Source organism: Dipodomys spectabilis, unplaced genomic scaffold (assembly GCF_019054845.1).
Source record: "Dipodomys spectabilis isolate Male_0828 unplaced genomic scaffold, ASM1905484v1 ptg000297l, whole genome shotgun sequence".
Taxonomy (NCBI): Eukaryota; Metazoa; Chordata; class Mammalia; order Rodentia; family Heteromyidae; genus Dipodomys; species Dipodomys spectabilis.
This window is the reverse complement of record NW_024870974.1, coordinates 14,738,615-14,756,612: the sequence shown is the minus strand read 5'-3', so window position 1 is coordinate 14,756,612 and position 17,998 is coordinate 14,738,615. Positions and strand designations below refer to the sequence as shown.

General features: G+C 37.4%; 1 protein-coding gene across 1 annotated transcript in view; it reads left to right on the top strand.

The window, feature by feature from the left end:
- Positions 1-17,998, top strand: part of Mnd1 (meiotic nuclear divisions 1) — a 41,969-nt gene that overhangs the window by 14,546 nt on the left and 9,425 nt on the right. Inside the window, exons 5-6 of the mRNA XM_042701769.1 lie at positions 8,683-8,757; positions 12,070-12,184. Coding sequence (XP_042557703.1) covers positions 8,683-8,757; positions 12,070-12,184 — 190 coding nt within the window. The remainder of the gene's footprint in view (positions 1-8,682; positions 8,758-12,069; positions 12,185-17,998) is intronic.

The window sequence follows — 17,998 nt, the reverse complement described above, 5'->3', positions numbered from 1 at the left end:
AAGAAAATCTTGTAATCTGCTATGACCTGCTGAAGGCAAGATATATCCATGAGTGTAGAGTATGTGATTAACTTCCTAAAGAAAAAAATGGGTATTAGAGATTTAAGTTGATGGTGGAATTTTACAAAGATACAAAACAGTGTTGAATTGAACCAGATTCCACATTCAAGGTTGCAGAGAAGGATTAGCTTATTCTCCATTTTGCAAAACTGTAATGTTAACTTCTTTTGAGTTTCCTGTTAATTATTTCCAGATTGGGGTAGTTGTCAGAGGGATGCCTAATTATCTTTCTTTTTCCTTTCTTCCCCCCCCCCCCCCCCCAATCATTCCTGTTTTTTGGCTCTGCCAGTGATTCCAATTATGTGCAGGAATGTACTTGTCTCTTGAGAATGGACATTCTTATAGTAGGTCTGAAAATTAAATCAGGAAACATTTTCCTCCTTGCTTTGAGACTGTGAGGGTGTTGATCATTATTAAAGACAATCTAAAGGTCTCAAGTTTAACATTTTCTAAGATAGCAAATGAACAGTCAGCTGTTTTTTTTTGTTGTTGTTGTTGTTTTGTTTTTACTGTGTATACTCTCTGTGCCTGCATTACTGTAAAAACTCTTGGACAATGTAGTACAATAGAATGGGGGTTTGTGTTCAGGGATTTCATATCATTTATTTGATAAAAAAATGTACATACTTTACATAGTTAATTAACTTATAATAATTAGATTATATGATATTAGTGCCAAATTCTAATCTTTGTTATGGATCCTAGTTGTTACACAAGTTTAGGCAAAGACAGGGTTTTAAAAAATATAGTTAAAATGAACTTGTTAGAAACTATTATTTTGAGCTGAAAATTGGGTTTTAATGAATAGAAAAGATTTGCAGAGAGGAACAGGGAATTATTTTCAAGGCAGATATAATTTAAAGATATATGTTATATTTTAAATCCTTTGATTTTTATACCTGAATAAAGTGTAACTATTGTTATTAGCTCTGTTTTACATATGAGAAAATTGAGGCACCAAGAAATTGAATGGCTTGCCTAAGGTGACAAATTTGGTAAATGGCAGCGGGCTATCACATTCAGTGAATAGTGGTGACCAGCTTGAAAAGACTATAGTAATGAGGAAAAAAACTTGGAAGTTAGATTGAGGCCAACCAACCTGGTTGGCTGGATTTTTCTCATATATATTATTCAGGCAAAGTTAAAAAATTTCATGGCAGGATTTTTAACATATTCTTTTTCTGACTTTCTTGGTTAAAACACAATAAAGTTTAAGAAATACTACTTTTTCATTCTGCTTTTAAGCAAAAGGTTTTCTTCCTTTGGGCTGGGAAGGTGGCTTAGTGGTAGAGTGCTTGCCTTGCATGCTTGAGGCCCTGGGTTCGATTCCTCCGTACCACATAAGCAAAAAGAAAAAAGCTGGAAGTGGCGCTGTGGCTCAAGTAGTAGAGCGCTAGCCTTGAGCTGAAGAGCTGAGGGACAGCGCCCAGGCCCAGAGTTCAGGCCCCATGACCGGACCCAAAAAAAAAAAAAAGTTTTCTTCCTTTATATATGTATTAAAATATTATCGCTAATTTTGATGAAACTGATTTGAAGTATAATAGCTTATTTCCACAAAGCTGAAGTGTATATTTGGATTGGGGTAAAGGAATAGTTAAATAGCCTGTTAAAGTGTGGTCTTAGACCGTAATATATTCCTGAATCTTTTTGTGTAACTTAATGACTTAAGTAGAAAAAAAAGTTTCATGTAGAGATGTTGAAAAGAGATAGTACATGTTTTAATCTGCTGGTTTTTCTGAAATATAAGTAAGTAGAGTTTTAGTATTAGAATGGCAGCAAAAACATCTATTTTGGTACATTAGGAATGACCAGATACTTCTCCCCGGAGTCATTATTGTGATTTGATGTGGAGCTTAAAGTCCCAAGTAAAATGGCATTTCTTTCTATCCTGAAAGCTTTTGAATGCAATCAACTACTATTTCCTCCTCTGATGGTGCCAAAGCAGGGAAAAGGTGGACTTTCTTTTACACTTTTTTTTTTTTTTTTGTGAGGAAAATCTCAACATGCCCCCTTTCCCAAATAGGCTTTCTTTTATGTCTTAACCCAGTGTGAGTATTCTCACCCAGGAAGACTCTAAGCCAATATTGATTATGCTGTGAGAACAGACCCATTCTTTCATTCTTTCTGAGCACAGGGCCTTTCTAGTGGAAACAATAATTTTTTTTTTTTTGGTCGGTCGTGGGACTTGAACTCTGGGCTTGGGCACTGTCCCTCAGCTCTTCAGCTCAAGGCTAGTGCTCTACTACTTGAGCCACAGCACCACTTCCAGTTTTCTGGTGGTTTTTGGAGATAAGAGTCTCACAGACTTTCCTGCCTAGGCCAGCTTTGAACCGTGATCCTCAGATCTCAGCTTCCTGAGTAGCTAGGATTATAGGCATGAGCCACCGGTGCCCTGCTTAATAATTGAAGTTTTATAAAGAAATAAAAGCTTTGGAGGGGCAGTTAACAGAGTCTGTCAAATGGTATCTTTATGCATTTAAAAGTCGCCTAGGGCTAGGAGTGTGTTTTAGCGGTAGAGTGCTTGCCTAGCATGCATGAAACCCTGGGGTCGATTCCTCAGTACCACACATACAGAAAAAGCAGGAAGTGGTGCTGTAGCTCAAGTGGTAGAGTGCTAGCCTTGAGCTCAGAGAGATTGAAGGACACTGACCGGGCCCTGAGTTCAAGCTCCAGGACTGGCAGGAAAAAAAAAAAGGTCATGCCTTTTAAGCCAGACATCATGGTACATGCCTTCAGTCTCAGCTGCTTAGGAGGTTGAAGCAGGAGGATTGTTTGAGCCCAGGAATTGCAGAATAACCTGGGCTGTCCTGATAAAAGACTTTCTGTCCCATACTCCCCTCAAAAATCCTACCTTTTATTTTGAATGATCTTGTTAGTTCTCTTCCTTGACCTAATCAACAGTTAAATATATGATTGTTGAGTTTGAGTGACTGGTAGATTGGAGGTGAGAGAGTGAAGTATATGAATTATTTTTATAATGAAACAATAATATAAAACAGTTACTATAACTGTTGAAACTTGCATGAATTTTTATTATAGAATTTCGAACATTCAGATTTCCCCCCTCTTCCCCCCACCATTTGCTTTACCTTTATGGTATAGAGCTTTGGATTCACTTCCAAACTTGTAGAAATTACTGTCCTTTGCTTTGCTATTGGGACTTCACATGGTGGATGAAGATTGGCTGTAGAATTCCCTGCTCCATCTCCTCAACACTTTCATGTTTTGTGGAAGGTACAGGTTTCCAATGGCAGTTCTGTAAAAGTATATCTCCCTGCAAATCAGCCAAGCTGGCAAAGATATACCATACAAAACCTAGGGCTTTAATGTGGCCATGCCACCAGGTGGTGGCAGTGTCAAAACCGTGTGTATCGTTAATTCCCATTGGTAGCCTTGGAATGTTTTGCCTCTCAAAGGGATAGCAATGATTTGCATTTTAGTATTGCTGGTATTAGTAACATCTCTAGCTACTCTATGTATGAGAAGTTTTCAAAGATTCAAGGATGGCCACCACTGACACCAAATGCCAGGAGGTTGCACAGCAAAGGAACCATTCACCCATTGCTGTCGGGAATGTAAAGCTGTAGTCGCTTTGGAGCACAGTTGAGCAGTTTTCTTAAAAACTACACATACTCTGACTACATGACCCACCACCATGGTCCTCAGCATTTTCCCAAATGAGTTGAAAACTCAGTCTATGCAGAACCCACGCACAAATGTTCATAGCAGATTTATTCATAATGGCCCAAACTTGGAAGCAACCAAGGTGTTCTTCAGTAGTTCAATACATGAACAAGCTGTGGGCTATCCATATGGTGGAATATTATTCAGTGTTGCAAAGAAATTAGTTTTCAAACTATAAAAAAGACTTGGGAACTTGAAATGCATATTGCTAAGTGAAAATGAGTCCATAAAGACTGTACAATGTCTGATTCCAACCATGACATTCTGGTAAAGGTAAAACTATGAGGACAATAAGTGGGTCATTAGTTGCCAGAGTTTAGGTGCAGGTAGGGATGAATAAATGGAACACAGGGGATCTTTAGGGAAGTGCTTTACTTTTCGATGCCCTTCAGTGGTGGCTGTATTTGTTAAAATTCTTAGAATGTCCACCACCAAGAGTGAACTCTCCATAATGGGTGATGATGTTCATGTGGGTTCATGAATTGTAACCATAGTACTATTGGTATGGAATTTTGATAGTGGGAGGAAAGGCTATATAGCGATGGGGTGGGGATGGTATAGGAAATCTCCGTATCTTCTGATCACTTTTGCCGACTTAAAAAACTTCGGAAAAAAGAGGACTTTTTGTGTTGTTGATGTTTTATTTTTAAGACTAGGCCTATCTATGTATATCTATATGGAGATTTCTCTGCAAATAGCAAATTACAAGGCATTACATAAAGGAAAGTCCCATATATGTTTTCAAACGTTGTCCGTATTGATCTGTATCTCAGTGGGTGAAGCTGGATTTGACAAGAAAGTGCACACTAGGTTTTTACTGAGGAGTGTAGAGATAGTGTGGGACTAGAGAGGAAGAGATTTTGCTTAAATGTTTCAGCCCCAGGACTGGCAAAAAAGTCTTTTAACACATTTGACTGCATAATTGTGATACAGTGGTACTGGAAAAGCCTGACTTAACCTTTCTCTCATATTGAGATGGTAACACTGCTCAAATATATATGTATAAGTGGGTCTTTCTAGTGTTCGCTGTTTTCTTACAAGCAACTCCTCAGTGGAAAAGTTTGTACATTTTAAATTGTAGATACTCTAACAAGGCTTCAAATATATAGAAATGTAAAGAATTTTAATGTTTTAAGCATGCATGGGAGATACAGGGCCTTTTTTTATTCCTACAACACAGTACATGAATCTTAATGAAGCAGTGGAGACTGATGGGGTCGCTCTTCTTATTCTCTGTTCCTTGACATTTTTTTTTCCCACCTGTGAAAATCTCTGTATTCTTCCCCTCATTCTTTGAGATTTCTTTATTTCTGAAAAAGAGCAAATCAGAATTCCAAAGCAGCCAGCTGGAATCAGTCTTTCTGTTTTCCTGTGAATAGGCAGTTCCTTCAGGCAGTGAAATTAGCCCTTTAGAAAACATGAGCATTATGTTTCTCTACCCAGAGTGTCTCTAATAGGTGGCCTGGAATGCATTCAAGAGAAGCATTGTGCTAGATCCTCAAATCTAAAGATGAAATCCTGTTTTTACTAATTATAGGTAGTTTTTGTTGTTACAGCTGCTGCTGTATTCTGAGCTACTAGATTTAAAAAAATGATTGATTGCTTTAGTGAAATTTGGGAATGTTCTTGCTATAGATTGGCTTTAGATTTACTTGTAGAATGAACCAGATTAGTTTGCTCTTTAATGGACTCATTTGGTGAATACCTTCTTAAAATATATAGTACCTCCTTTTATAATTTTTGTAAATATTTATACTTTGAATTTCTGAATGCAGACATTTCTAAATTATTTTTCTAAGGCAGATTATATAATTTTTACTTAACAACTGGGTCATATTTTTCTATTTATTAATGTCATGAGTATTTTAACTGAATTTGTTACTTAAGAAACAAGTTTATGTGTAGATCAGTAGTTCCTAGAATTATAGTGACAATTAGTAGGATCAATATTATAGGGGAACATGTAATAAATACAAATTCTTGGGGTTGAACATGGGCTCAGTGGAATAGAGCTCTTGCCTAGCATTTGCTTCATAGCCATGGTTTTGATTCCCCATCCCATTTCACTGTTCAGAAACTTGAAGAGATGGGACCCAACAACTTGTGTTTTAACAAGATTGAGAATTGTTGGTTCATATGACAAATGTGCAGAACCTAAGACTCAGCTCTTACTGCTTGAGGCCTGCTCTGGCTTACTTCCAAAGTGTGTTAGGAGCTATAGCAGGAATGCTTCTGATAGGAATACAGAGAGCAAGGGCAGCCCTGCAAGTTGATTCCTTTGTTCCCAGCAGTAAGATTTTTGAGAAGTCAAAATTCAGTACTTAGAATAACTAGCAGTAGCTTCTGTCTTGGTAATACAATTTAGACTGTGTCATTCTCTATTATTTAGCATGAAAATTCATCAATTCATAAATTAAAACACATAAGGCTATCATTAGAATTAAAAGAATTCTTTTTTTTTTTTTTTGGCAGTCATGGGGCCTGAGCTCTCGGCCTGGGTATTGTCCCTCAGCTCTTCAGCTCAAGGCTAGTGCTCTATCTACCACTTGAGCCACAGTGACACTTCTGACTTTTTTCTGTTTATGTGGTGCTGAGGAATCGAACCCAGGGCCTCATGCACGTAAAGCAAGCACTCTACCACTGAGCTACCTTCCCAGCCCCTAGAATTAAAAGAATTCTTGATTCAGCTGTCTTTCAAATTATTTCATGTAAAAATACATATCCCCTGTTGGCTTTTTTTCTCTTGTTGGGGGTCATGGGTCTTGAACTCAAGGCCTGCGCTTTGTCTCAAGCTCTTTTGCTCAAGGTTAGTGTTTTACAACTTGGAACCACAGTGCATTTCTGGTTTTCTGATGGTTAACTGGACATAAGAGTCTCACTGACTTTCCTGCCTGGGCTGGCTTCAAACAGTGGTCCTCAGATCTCAGCCTCCTGAGTAGCTAGGTTATAGGCATGAGTCGCCAGCACCCAGCTTGTTGGCTTATTTTTAATATAATTTTTTACTATTTGGATAGCACTTCTCAAATGATTTTTAAAAAATATTTTTGATGGAAAAGTGTTGTGCTAATATATGTGTGCAAACTCTGTGTGTGTGTGTGTGTGTGTGTGTATGTGTGAGTGTGTCAGTACTAGTCTTGAACTCAGCTTTTTTTGCTTGAGCCATACCTTTAGGCTTTCTGCTGGAAATTGGGTATAGTAGTCTCACAGAATTCACTGCACATGCTAGCTTCTAACTATGATACTCAACTCGCAACCTCCTGAGTAGCTAGAATTTTAGGTATGAGCCACCAGTGTTGAACTGCATGTGCATTTTTTTAATTGGAAAGATCTCTACTTCTGAATGTAACTGTTAAATACATTTTAAAGTTACTTCAGGTAGATTCTTCAGGTAGATTCTGTGATAAGCTTTATTTGGTAAGCACCTTCGTTATAAAGAACTACACCTCCTTGCTAAATTTAGAACCTTAATTCTTATTTTGGCTCTAAAATCTACAATGGATATGTATTTTTAAAAATTAATTAATTAAAAATTTTAAAGTAGAAAGATAAGGGCTCTCAAGAAGAGGTACAACTGGTTTGGCAATGCTGTTTGTTTAGTCAGGAGATCTTATGAATGCTGTGTATTAAAATCAGTGCCTTAGAGAACTAGTAAAATAAAGCTTAGAGGGACACTGGTGGCTCACTCCTGTAATCCTAGCTACTCAGGACGCTGAGATCTGAGGATTGTGGTTCAAAGCCAGCCCAGGCAGGAATGTCCATAAGACTCTTACCTCCAATTAACCGCCAGAAAACTGGAAAACTGGAAGTGGTGCTGTACCTCAAGTGGTAGAGTGCTCATCTTGAACTGAAGAGCTCAAGGACAGCGCCCAGGCCCAGAGTTCAAGCCCCATGACCAAGACACACAAACACACACACAGAGGAGGAAGAGGCAGCAGCAGCAGCAGCAATAGCAGAAGCCGAAGAAGCAGGCTTATAATGTTCTCTTTATATGTATTGAGAAGTAGATTTCTCAAGGCCAGGACACAGCAACTAAATTTTGAAGGACTTTTCTGAATTTTAAACAAAAAGTTACCTAAATATTGTTTACTCTCTATAAAACTAGATCACATTATTAAAGGTCATTTTTAATAAGCTAAGGAAGCTTTTTCCCAATCATTGGATGAGTTGAAATTTGTGACTAGTTTATAGCAAACGATGTGATGTTGGCAGTTTTCAGACTCCAGGTGAGATGACTAAAATTGGGAAGGGAAGCAGTAATTTGATACTTCACCAGTCCTTTCTGGCTGATGCCTAGTCACATGTTAATGGTTGTTCTATACCTGCTGCTCTGCTGTAGAGAGACATGCACTCTTCCTACTTTCTAAGCTGAGGAAACAGCTAAACGGACTTCTACAAGATATATAAGACATATCTAACATTGGCAGCAGCCCAAGAGATATCCCCCCATCACCACCGCCCCCCACCCCTTACTCTGGAGAGCTTAGTTTGTAAAGTATGCAGTTCCTCAAAAAATGCTTTCTTCTGGGGGAATAATAAGTGATATACTCATTACTGTTAGTGAAACACATCAAAGTACTGTAAGTCTGTAAGAAACAGTACTTTGAAAAGACTTTAGTCGTAAGTGAAATAAAATTTGAAGAGAACTTATTAAAAACTTGTTTTTTTTTAATTTTCAAGTTCATTTTCTCACTCACTTGGGATATAGAGGTTCTTTGGAGTAGAGGTGAAAAGCCTGATAAATGAAGACTGTGTAGAAAAGACTGAAGGCTGACAGCGGATTCATTTTCCTGAATGTGATAAAAATTGCTTTTTTGGTATAGTCTTTGACTTTTCTGTGACATACTCCTGGAGTCAAAAACAAATTTCATTTTGTCTTCCTGGGCTATGTGACAAGGAAGTATATATTAATAAGAATTTTATTTGTTTTTGATTCTCTAGTTGTCTGAGGGAAGCCAAAAGCATGCACACCTACAGAAGAGCATTGAGAAAGCTAAAATTGGCCGACAAGATACGGTATGTTTGTGACTGTAGATTCTTTAATAATATAAATATAAATGTTGTGTGTATGTACATATGCATACATATAACACTTATAACATATATAACTTATAACATATATAACATAAAACTTATATAACATATAAGTGTTATATGTATGCATATATACAGTATGTACAAGTGTGTGTATATGTGTATACGCACATCAACAGTAACCCTGGAGCCAGACTGCCTGAGTTTGAAAATATTTTGAATTCTTTGTTCTCGTTTTCTTACTTGTAAAATGGGAATAATAAAATTTGCTTCATTAGGTATGGCTTGATTAAATAAGGTAATATTTATGAAGCACTTAGGAGATTGTCTGGTACATAATAAGACCTATTAAAATTTACGTGCATTTTAAGATTTTTTTTTTACTTTCATCTTATAAACTTTAAGTAATTATCACAATGTCCTTGTGGCTTTATAGTATTTTTAAATTATTTAGATATTGATCTACTTTACTTTAAAAAGTACAATGTAGGGGCTGGGAAGGTGGCTCAGGGATAGAGAGCTTGCCTTGCATGCATGAGGCCCTGGGTTCGATTCCTCAGCACTATATAAGCAGAAAAAGCCAGAAGTGGCACTCTGGCTCCAGTGGTAGAGCGCTAGCCTTGAGCTAAAGAGCTGAGGGACAGTACCCAGGACCAGAGTTCAGGCAAAAAAAAAAAAAGTACAGTGTATTCTACAAAAGTTAGAGATTTTTACAAATCACTTCACTTTCTAATTTCATTATTAGCTCAAAAATAGATTCATAATAGATTTATTATTAAAATATATTTAAAAATAGATTTTGATTTATAAAAATGTATTTTAAATATTAAAGATGGATGTGCACCACAAAATATTTCACCTAGAGCTCTGTCACATGACTGGGCAAAACTATTCTGCAGAAAGGAACAAACATCACAAGTTCACAGTGACTTCAGTATTGTCAGAGTTAGTTTGTATATATTCTTTTATGTTAGTGGTTGGCAAAGTTACAGGAAGGAATTGAAGAATAGGAAATTCTGGCATAAGTTGAAGCTATTATAATTTCCTCAGTCAACAATAGCAATGACCACTTCTTTATTTGCTCTTCTTTTTACTTTTATGCTGAAATAATTTATAGAAGCATCTTCAAGTAATAGTGACATTCATGCCCAGAAACTCAGCCAGTTGGTCTACTATATTTAATCTGCTGGAACCAGTGCAGCTATGGGGGAAACCCGGCAGTAACCCTAGTTTGGAGCCTTCAGCTGTCAGAAAGATGTAATGATACAGAAAGGCTTCTGAGAAAGATGAAGTCTTACTAGCCAGGGCATTTTCAGAAATACTTACCCCTTCACATACCAGTGATTGTTCATGGAGCTGCTGCTGCTGCTGCTGCTGAAGAAATAGCTAACAGGTATATTGTACTTACTCTAAACCAAACAATTACAAATGTATGTTCTATATTCATTGATCGTGCTAAGGATCCAAGGAGGTAGTTATCTACTGTTATTTCCAGTTCATATCTGATTGACTAGCATTACAAAGGAAGGCTTCAGTTCAGGGTTTCTGGAAAGTTAGCACTACTTGCACAGATGTTCACCAATCTAGTTCTTCTGTCTTCATTAGCTCTTTTCCTTGTCTCTATCCTCTTGAATCCTCGGTACTTTGAGTATAGATGGAAAATATTCTAGTTATTTATTTTTGTTCTAGTTATTCTAAATCTTCTCTGAGCTGTGCTAATGTTCTCTGAGCTGTGCTAATGTGGTATGAACTAACTCTATCTAGCTGTTTACATTAAAATCACAGTTAAATTCAGTCTTCTAGTCATTGTAGCCACATTTCATGTTTTCCTTGGCCATATGTGGCTAGTGATTCCTGCCTTTAAGTGTACAGCTCTAGATCACTGCAAAGTTGTTTTGGACTATGTTGCTTCAGAGCATGCTGCTAATGTGTATGCTTTTTACTGTATGAGGATGAGCAAAGGAATGTGCTTTACTTTAAAACAAAAGGAATAGCCAAAAGCAAAGGTAGAAAAGTAAAATATAAAAATATAAGGTAGCAAGGAACATTTTGACCACTTGAATTTTATTGTAGTTTGCCTAAGATATGTCTTATAAACTATAATCTTTGACAGTATATTTCAGTAGCTTTAAATATTTATAAAGGTTAATCATCCTTTCTGGTTGAAAAATCATCTAAAGTGTGTTCCTGGGGTTTGACCTCTGGTCTGAGTGCCAAGCTTAGAACATTTTTTAAAGGATAATTGTATAATGATTAATGTTACCATGAACTGTTATTTACACACATAAATCTACTGAAATTGCCCCCAAATGCAGGATGCTCTTCTCTAATATATAACACAGTCATCTTTTGATTTTATCCAAACAGAATCAGTAACCATATTTACCCCTATTTAATTTTAGTAGATACAAAAGATGCTTGAGATTTCAGAGTAACATGAAAATTGAGCTTGTTTTTATGCTGTTCATATATGTATATACAGTTTCCTTCTATATCCAAGGGAGATTGGGTCTTCTGAGGAAGCCAAAATCTATCTAAGGATTTTTGTGTCCTATATTAAAAAAAAATAGTATAGATGGGGCATGGTAGCTGACATCTGCAAAACCAGCTAATCAGGATGTCAGGATCTGGAATTTCAAGGCCAACTCCAGCAAATTTATAAGCTGGATGTGGTGGGATATACCAGTGGCCCTAGCTATGTAGGAGACTGTAGACAGAAGGATCTATTCTGGGTCTTGTCTTGGTTAAAAATACCCCCTACCTTTTAAATAACATATATAAATTAACAAAGGAATGTTGATGGTGTGGTTCGAGAGTACAGCTTCTGCTAGCAAATAGTAGGCCCTATGTTCAATCCCTAGTACCACCTCTCAAAAAAATAAAGAAAAAGCAAATGGTGTAATATCTGCCGAAGTCTTACCACATCTTCTCATATCATCTTTGGATTACTTACAACTAATACTGAGCAAATGGTCATTACATTGTGTTGTTTAGGGAATAATGACAAAAATATGTACATGTTCAGTACTAGGGTAATTTTTTCCAAGTATTTTTTGATCTGCCATTGGTTGTATCTGAAATTGGAGATTCCGTGGATACAGAGAGCCAATTGTATTTTTCTTATTATACTTAAGTAATTGTACAAAGGGTTTTCATTTGACAAAAGGCAACTATGTTAATATATATACAAGCCTAACATACATCATTTACAAGAATTAAAGTGTCTATAAAATATATTACTTTTTAACATGAGATTCCATTTCCTAATTGTACATAAAACTATATTGAATGCAGGAAGAGCGAACCATGCTAATAAAAGAGCTTTCTTCACTCCGGGACCAAAGGGAACAGTGCAAAGCAGAAGTAGAAAAGTACAAAGAATGTGACCCACAAGTTGTGGAAGAAATACGTAAGTTTCTGTCTGAGTGCTCTAACTTTGTGATTATAGCAAGTAGAAAACTATCATCTTCATATTTCCACTGAGACTTTATGTTAAGCATTGAGTAGCCATAACCTTGAAAACTTACAAGTATTTCAACAGTAAGAAGGTATGGTGAAGCAGAAAGATAAAGACATAAAATAGAGGCTTGGGAAACTAGGAAAACAGAGAAAGAGCTAATTTGGTTCCAAGCACCTTGCTTCTGGACAGAAATCCATCATTTTCTTGTAGGTACTAAAAAGAATATCATAAATACAAGAGTTTGCAAGTTATAGAAATTCACTCTACATTGTGTTGCTTTTTAATACCAGGGATTTTCTGACCTCTTTTAAAAACCACAATCCCCAAAACTTAGTTTGAAATTTTTATATATTATGTGAAGATAAAACTTGATTTTTTAAATTTTTATTTATTTTGCCAGTGTAGGGCTTGAACTCAGGGCCTGGGTAGTGTCTTTGGGCTTCTTTTACTCAAGGCTAGCACTCTACCACTTTCAACACAACACCACTTCCAGTATCTTTTAGTAAGAGAACTTTTAGAAAAATTAACATAGAGTGTGATAGAAAGCTTTGAGAGAAATTTGAAATATTTGGTTACTTTAAAATTAAACTACAATGAAATTAACCTACAAATAGTTTGGTCATAAGCTAATCTAGTTCTTGGCTTTTGAGGGCACAAGAATGCTCTCATGCCCATGCAGGAATGGTTGAAACTTTTATTAAGTTTATTACACTGTTTTGTCCTATGTGATGATGATCCTAAGCTTAATGTGGTCATCTCCAGTTAAAGATATCAATAGGGGTAAAGGGTCATGCTAGACAGAGTCTTGATGTGAAACAAATTACTTCAGGCCTGCAAGTTAAGATATTGACATTCCTGTTCATCTCAGTCAGCAGCAACTTTGGGAAGTGTAACACCCTCAGAGAAAGGTAGTAAAACATGACGGAAGATGTTTCAGTGACTACAAAGAATGATGGATTTCCTAGAGTTTGGAATAAACCATTGAGAGGGGCAGTTACAGCTGAAATTTTATACTAGTACTTAAGTTCTCTGTACCATCTTAAAAACCTTGATTTAAAAACTTGGTAATTTATTTCCTAGCTCAAGGAAATGTGCCAATGTGAATTTTATCCAAGATATGATATCTAGGTAAAAAAAAAAAAGTGAATTTTGTATTTTTAAATTTTCAGTGACCAAGAGACTTTAATCATTTACTTCCTTTCATTGAGACAGGGTCTTGCTACAATATCCAGACTAATCTCAGTCCCTTGGTTCAAACAGCCCTCCTGCCTTATCCTCTAGTGTAGCTGGAACTGCATATGTGTACCAGTTCACCTGGCTGAGAATTCACTGTTCTTTATCAGTATCTGACCTAGACTATCTTTTAATGTACTATCTTTTAAAGTTGGTTCTATAATAGAATCCTGGAGACTCTGTAATGGCGAATCTATTAGAGATAAGTTTTTTGACTTGTATATGAGAGGACTCCTCCTTTACTAGTTTGTGATTTTTAAAAAAAAACTCCATTAAAGCACATCAATCATAACTACTTGGGAAGCAGATTAGAAGGTTCACAGTTCAAGGCCAGCCAGAGCAAAAAAATTCATGAGCTCTAATCTCAATAATATGCTTGTCGGGGCTAGGAAGGTGGCTCAGTGGTAGAGTGCTTGCCTTGCATGCATGAGGCCCTGGGTTTGATTCCTCAGTACCACATAAGCAGATAAAGACGGGAGTGATGCTGTGGCTCAAGTGGTAGAGCACTAGCCTTAAGCTGAAATGCTGAGGGATAGCGTCCAGGCCCAGAGTTTAAGCCCCACGACTGACACCCCCTCCCCCCCAAAAAATGCTTGTTATCCCAGCTATACAGGAAGCACAAGCAGGAGGATTTATGTCAGTCTGGCCTCACACAAATGGAACATCCCATTAAAAAAATAACAAAAGCAAAAGAGGCTGAAATGTATGGCTCAGGTGGTAGAGCACCTGTATAGCAAGTACATAGCCTTGTAATCAAAGCCTAGTATCATGAAGAAAAAATATATTACCTGTCTTCTGAATATTGTAGATGTGAAGGCAGGATTTCTTTTTCTATAAAAAGCCACTAAGCAGAGCATTGAGGATACTGCTCAGCAGTAGATTGCTTACCTAATGTACATGAAGCCCTGAGTTCAACCCTAGTACTGCCCCCCACAAAATAAGTTAATGAGCTATAATAAGACAAAAAACTTAAATTCTGACCTGAAAAAATAGCTAATTTTGGTTCCAATTCAGAATAGCAAACATAAGCCTATTCAAATGCAACACTTAATGTTTTCAGTCAGTACAGAATGTATGAAATATTATTTTATTTAAGATTTATTTATTTACTTATGTCATACTAGGGTTTGATCCCAAGACTATATGTGCAAGGCAGGCATTCTAGCACTTAAGTACACCTCTGGCTGAAACTCTCTTTTTCTTTAAAAAATATTGTATGAAGGTGATGTACAGAGGGGTTACAGTTATATGTCAGGTAATGACTACATGTTTTTTTTTCTTTTTGGTTGGCTATGGTGCTTGAACTCCGGCTAGGTGCCGTACCCGAACTCTTTTGCTCAAGGCTAATGCTTTACCACTTTTAGCCACAGTTCCACTTCTGGTTTTCTGGTGGTTAATTAGAGATAAGAATTTCAGGGCCTTTTCTGCCTGGGCTGGCTTTGAACCACAGTCTTCAGATTTTAGCCTCCTAAGTAGCTAGGATTACAGGCATGAGCTACCAGCACCTAGCAGCTTTTTTAGTTGGTGTTAATTCTATCTTCCCTTGCTTCTCCCAGTTTTTCCTGCTAATCCTCACACCTGAAACTGGTTTTTAAAATACTTGATATATGCTGAGCACCAGTGGCTCATGTCTGTAATCCTAGCTTCTCGGGAGATTGAGATCTGAGAGTCATGGTTTGAAATCAGCCCAGGAAGAAAAGCCTGTGAAACTTTCATTTCCAATTAACCACCAAAAAGCCAGAAGTGGATCTGTGGCCAAGTGGTAGAGAGCTAGCCTTGAGTGAAAAAGCTAAGGAACAGTATCCAAGCCCTGAGTTCAAGCCCCAGTACTAGAGAGTGTTCCCATACGGATATACACACACACTCTTTGATATCAGACAATAAAGGACTGTGGTTCTTAGAGAAGGGAATGTTCTTCTGAGGTTCTTAGATGAAGTGGGTATTAAATTTCCCCACTCGTTTTGTTGGAAGAGGCTTCTGGTCACAGTTCGATAGAGAACTTTGGTAGAACCTTGTACATTGAGTCCCTGAGTAAAGGACTTGAAACTGAAAATCAGGGAGACTTAAGAAGATTATGAAGTTCAGAGGACAGAGCGGTAGAGAGGAAAGAATGTGAAGAAAGAACTCTGGGTATGCACAGCAAGTTCTCACAGTGTTGAGAGCAGAAATAGGATGAACTGTCCAAGCCTGGAGAAGAACCTTTGATAGATTGGAAGGAACTGTGCCAGGCACACATAAAGGACCAAGAATAGTGTCCATTTCTCTGCAGCCAGGTGAGGAAAGTTTATATTGATGTCATTTGTTAAAGAACTTAAGAAGAGTCTTTCCTAAAAAGAGGAAAATAAATAGGTCTGAACTCAGCTATGTTTTGGACTTGTCTAATAAACCATGTGACTAAGATTTGAAAGCATCCGATTATTGCCAGATAACTCAAACTCATACCAAAACAAAGCTCAAGAATATTTATTAAGCTGGGAAGGTGGCTCAGTGGTAGAGCGCTTGCCTTGCATGCCTAAGGCCCTGGGTTCGATTCCTCAGCACCACATAAGCAAAAAGAAAAAAAGCCAGAAGTGGCGCTGTGGCTCATGTGGTAGAACGCTAGCCTTGAGCTGAAGAGCTGAGGGACAGCGCCCAGGCCCAGAGTTCAGGCCCCACGACTGGACTCCCCCCCCCCCCCCCAAAAAAAAAAGAATATTTATTAAAACACAAAAATATCTAACATCAGGCCTAGCGCCGGTGGCTCATGCCTGTAATCCTAGCTACTCAGGAGGCTGAGATCTGAGGATCACGGTTCAAAGCCAGCCCGGGCAGGAAACTCCGTGAGACTCTTATCTCCAATAAACCACTAGAAAACTGGAAGTGGCGCTGTGGGTTAAGCAGTAGAGCACTCGCTGAAGAGTGCAGGGAACAGCGCCCAAGCCCAGAGTTCAAGCTCCACGACCGACAAAAAAAAAAAAATCTAACATCTAGCATAATAAAATTTATTATATCTGGCGTATAAGTAAAGATAGCCAGGCATGGAAAAAAGTAGTCAAACATAATCTACAATAGATAGTCAAATTGTACCCAAAGATTAGAATTAGCAGGCCAAAGCATTACATTACAATGCTATAACTGTATGCCATATGTTCAAGTTAAATACAAATATAGAAGATAGGAAACTGTCTGACATGAAAATTTCACTTGTTTGATTTAACAGCATACTTAATTTTTCAGAAGAAAGGGATAGAAACTATTCAAAATAAACAAATGTAAACTTGTTACTGTTATTCATGAGTTGTAGGATAGATTTACTTAATAGGTGTGCAGTTGGACTCCTAAAAGGATATGGGTGAGGAGGGCATACGGAGAGATTGTTGGGCTAGCAAAATATAATACTAATTTGTTTCACAAATTTTTGTGAAAACTATAATCCCACAGATCTAAGAAACGTGTGTGTGTGTGTGTGTGTGTGTGTGTGTGTGTGTGTGTGTGTGTGTGTGTGTGTGTGTGTGTGTGTGTGTGTGTGTGTGTGTGAGTTTCCAGGGTTTGCTCAATATGCAGACATTCTGCCACTTGAAATTTTTCCCCTTGGTCCTTTTTGCTTCGCTCATTTTTTTTTTCTTTTTAACAGAATCTCACATTTTTGCCCAGGTTAACCGAGATCATGATCCTCCTGTTTACCCCTTCTGCTTAGCTTGGATCACAGGTGCACAACACCATGCTCAGTTTATGGGTTAAGAAGGGGTTTTATGAACTTTTTGCCCAGACTGACCTCAAACCTCATTTCTCCCAATCTCCACCTTCCAAGTAACTGGGATTACAGGTATGAGCTACCTTGCTCAGCCTAATAAACTTAAATATTTAAGTAATAAACACTACAGATCTTTAGACAATTTTATTAGGCTTTAACCTATCCTCACTCCAAATTCCCATTTCCCAATAAAATTGTTTTTAAAATGTGCTTTTTAATAATGAGGGTTTGTGTTGGGCACTGGTGGCTCATGCCTGTAATCCTAGCTACTCAGGAGGCCAAGATCTGAAGATTGTGGTTCAAAGCCAACCTTGGCAAGAAAGCCCAATTAACCACCAGAAAACTGGAAGTGGCATTGTGGCTCAAAGTAGTAGAGTGGTAGCCTTAAGCACAAAAGCTCAGGGATGCCTCTTAGGCCCTGAGTTCAAGCCTCATGATTGACTAAAAAAAAGAAAAAGGGTTTCATAGGATTTGAACTATCAGGTTACAACAGAGCAGATTACATTGGATTAAAGGCTTATACATTTTGCAAATGGACTTTAATAGGATTTGGTTCTTAATAGCATAGTTATCAAACCCATATTACAACACTCAGGCTTATCTAAGCCTGTTACAGTTTATTTTGGACACTAAATGCTGATAGTAGGCATAATAACCCTTGGTTCACATTGTCATGGCAGTGTATTATTTCTTGTTTTTCAATAAGGCCTGTGAGAAATATTTGTTTTATAATTCCCATTGAATTATTAACATCATTTAGCAAGCATGAGCAAGATTAATTAAACATACTCAAGAGG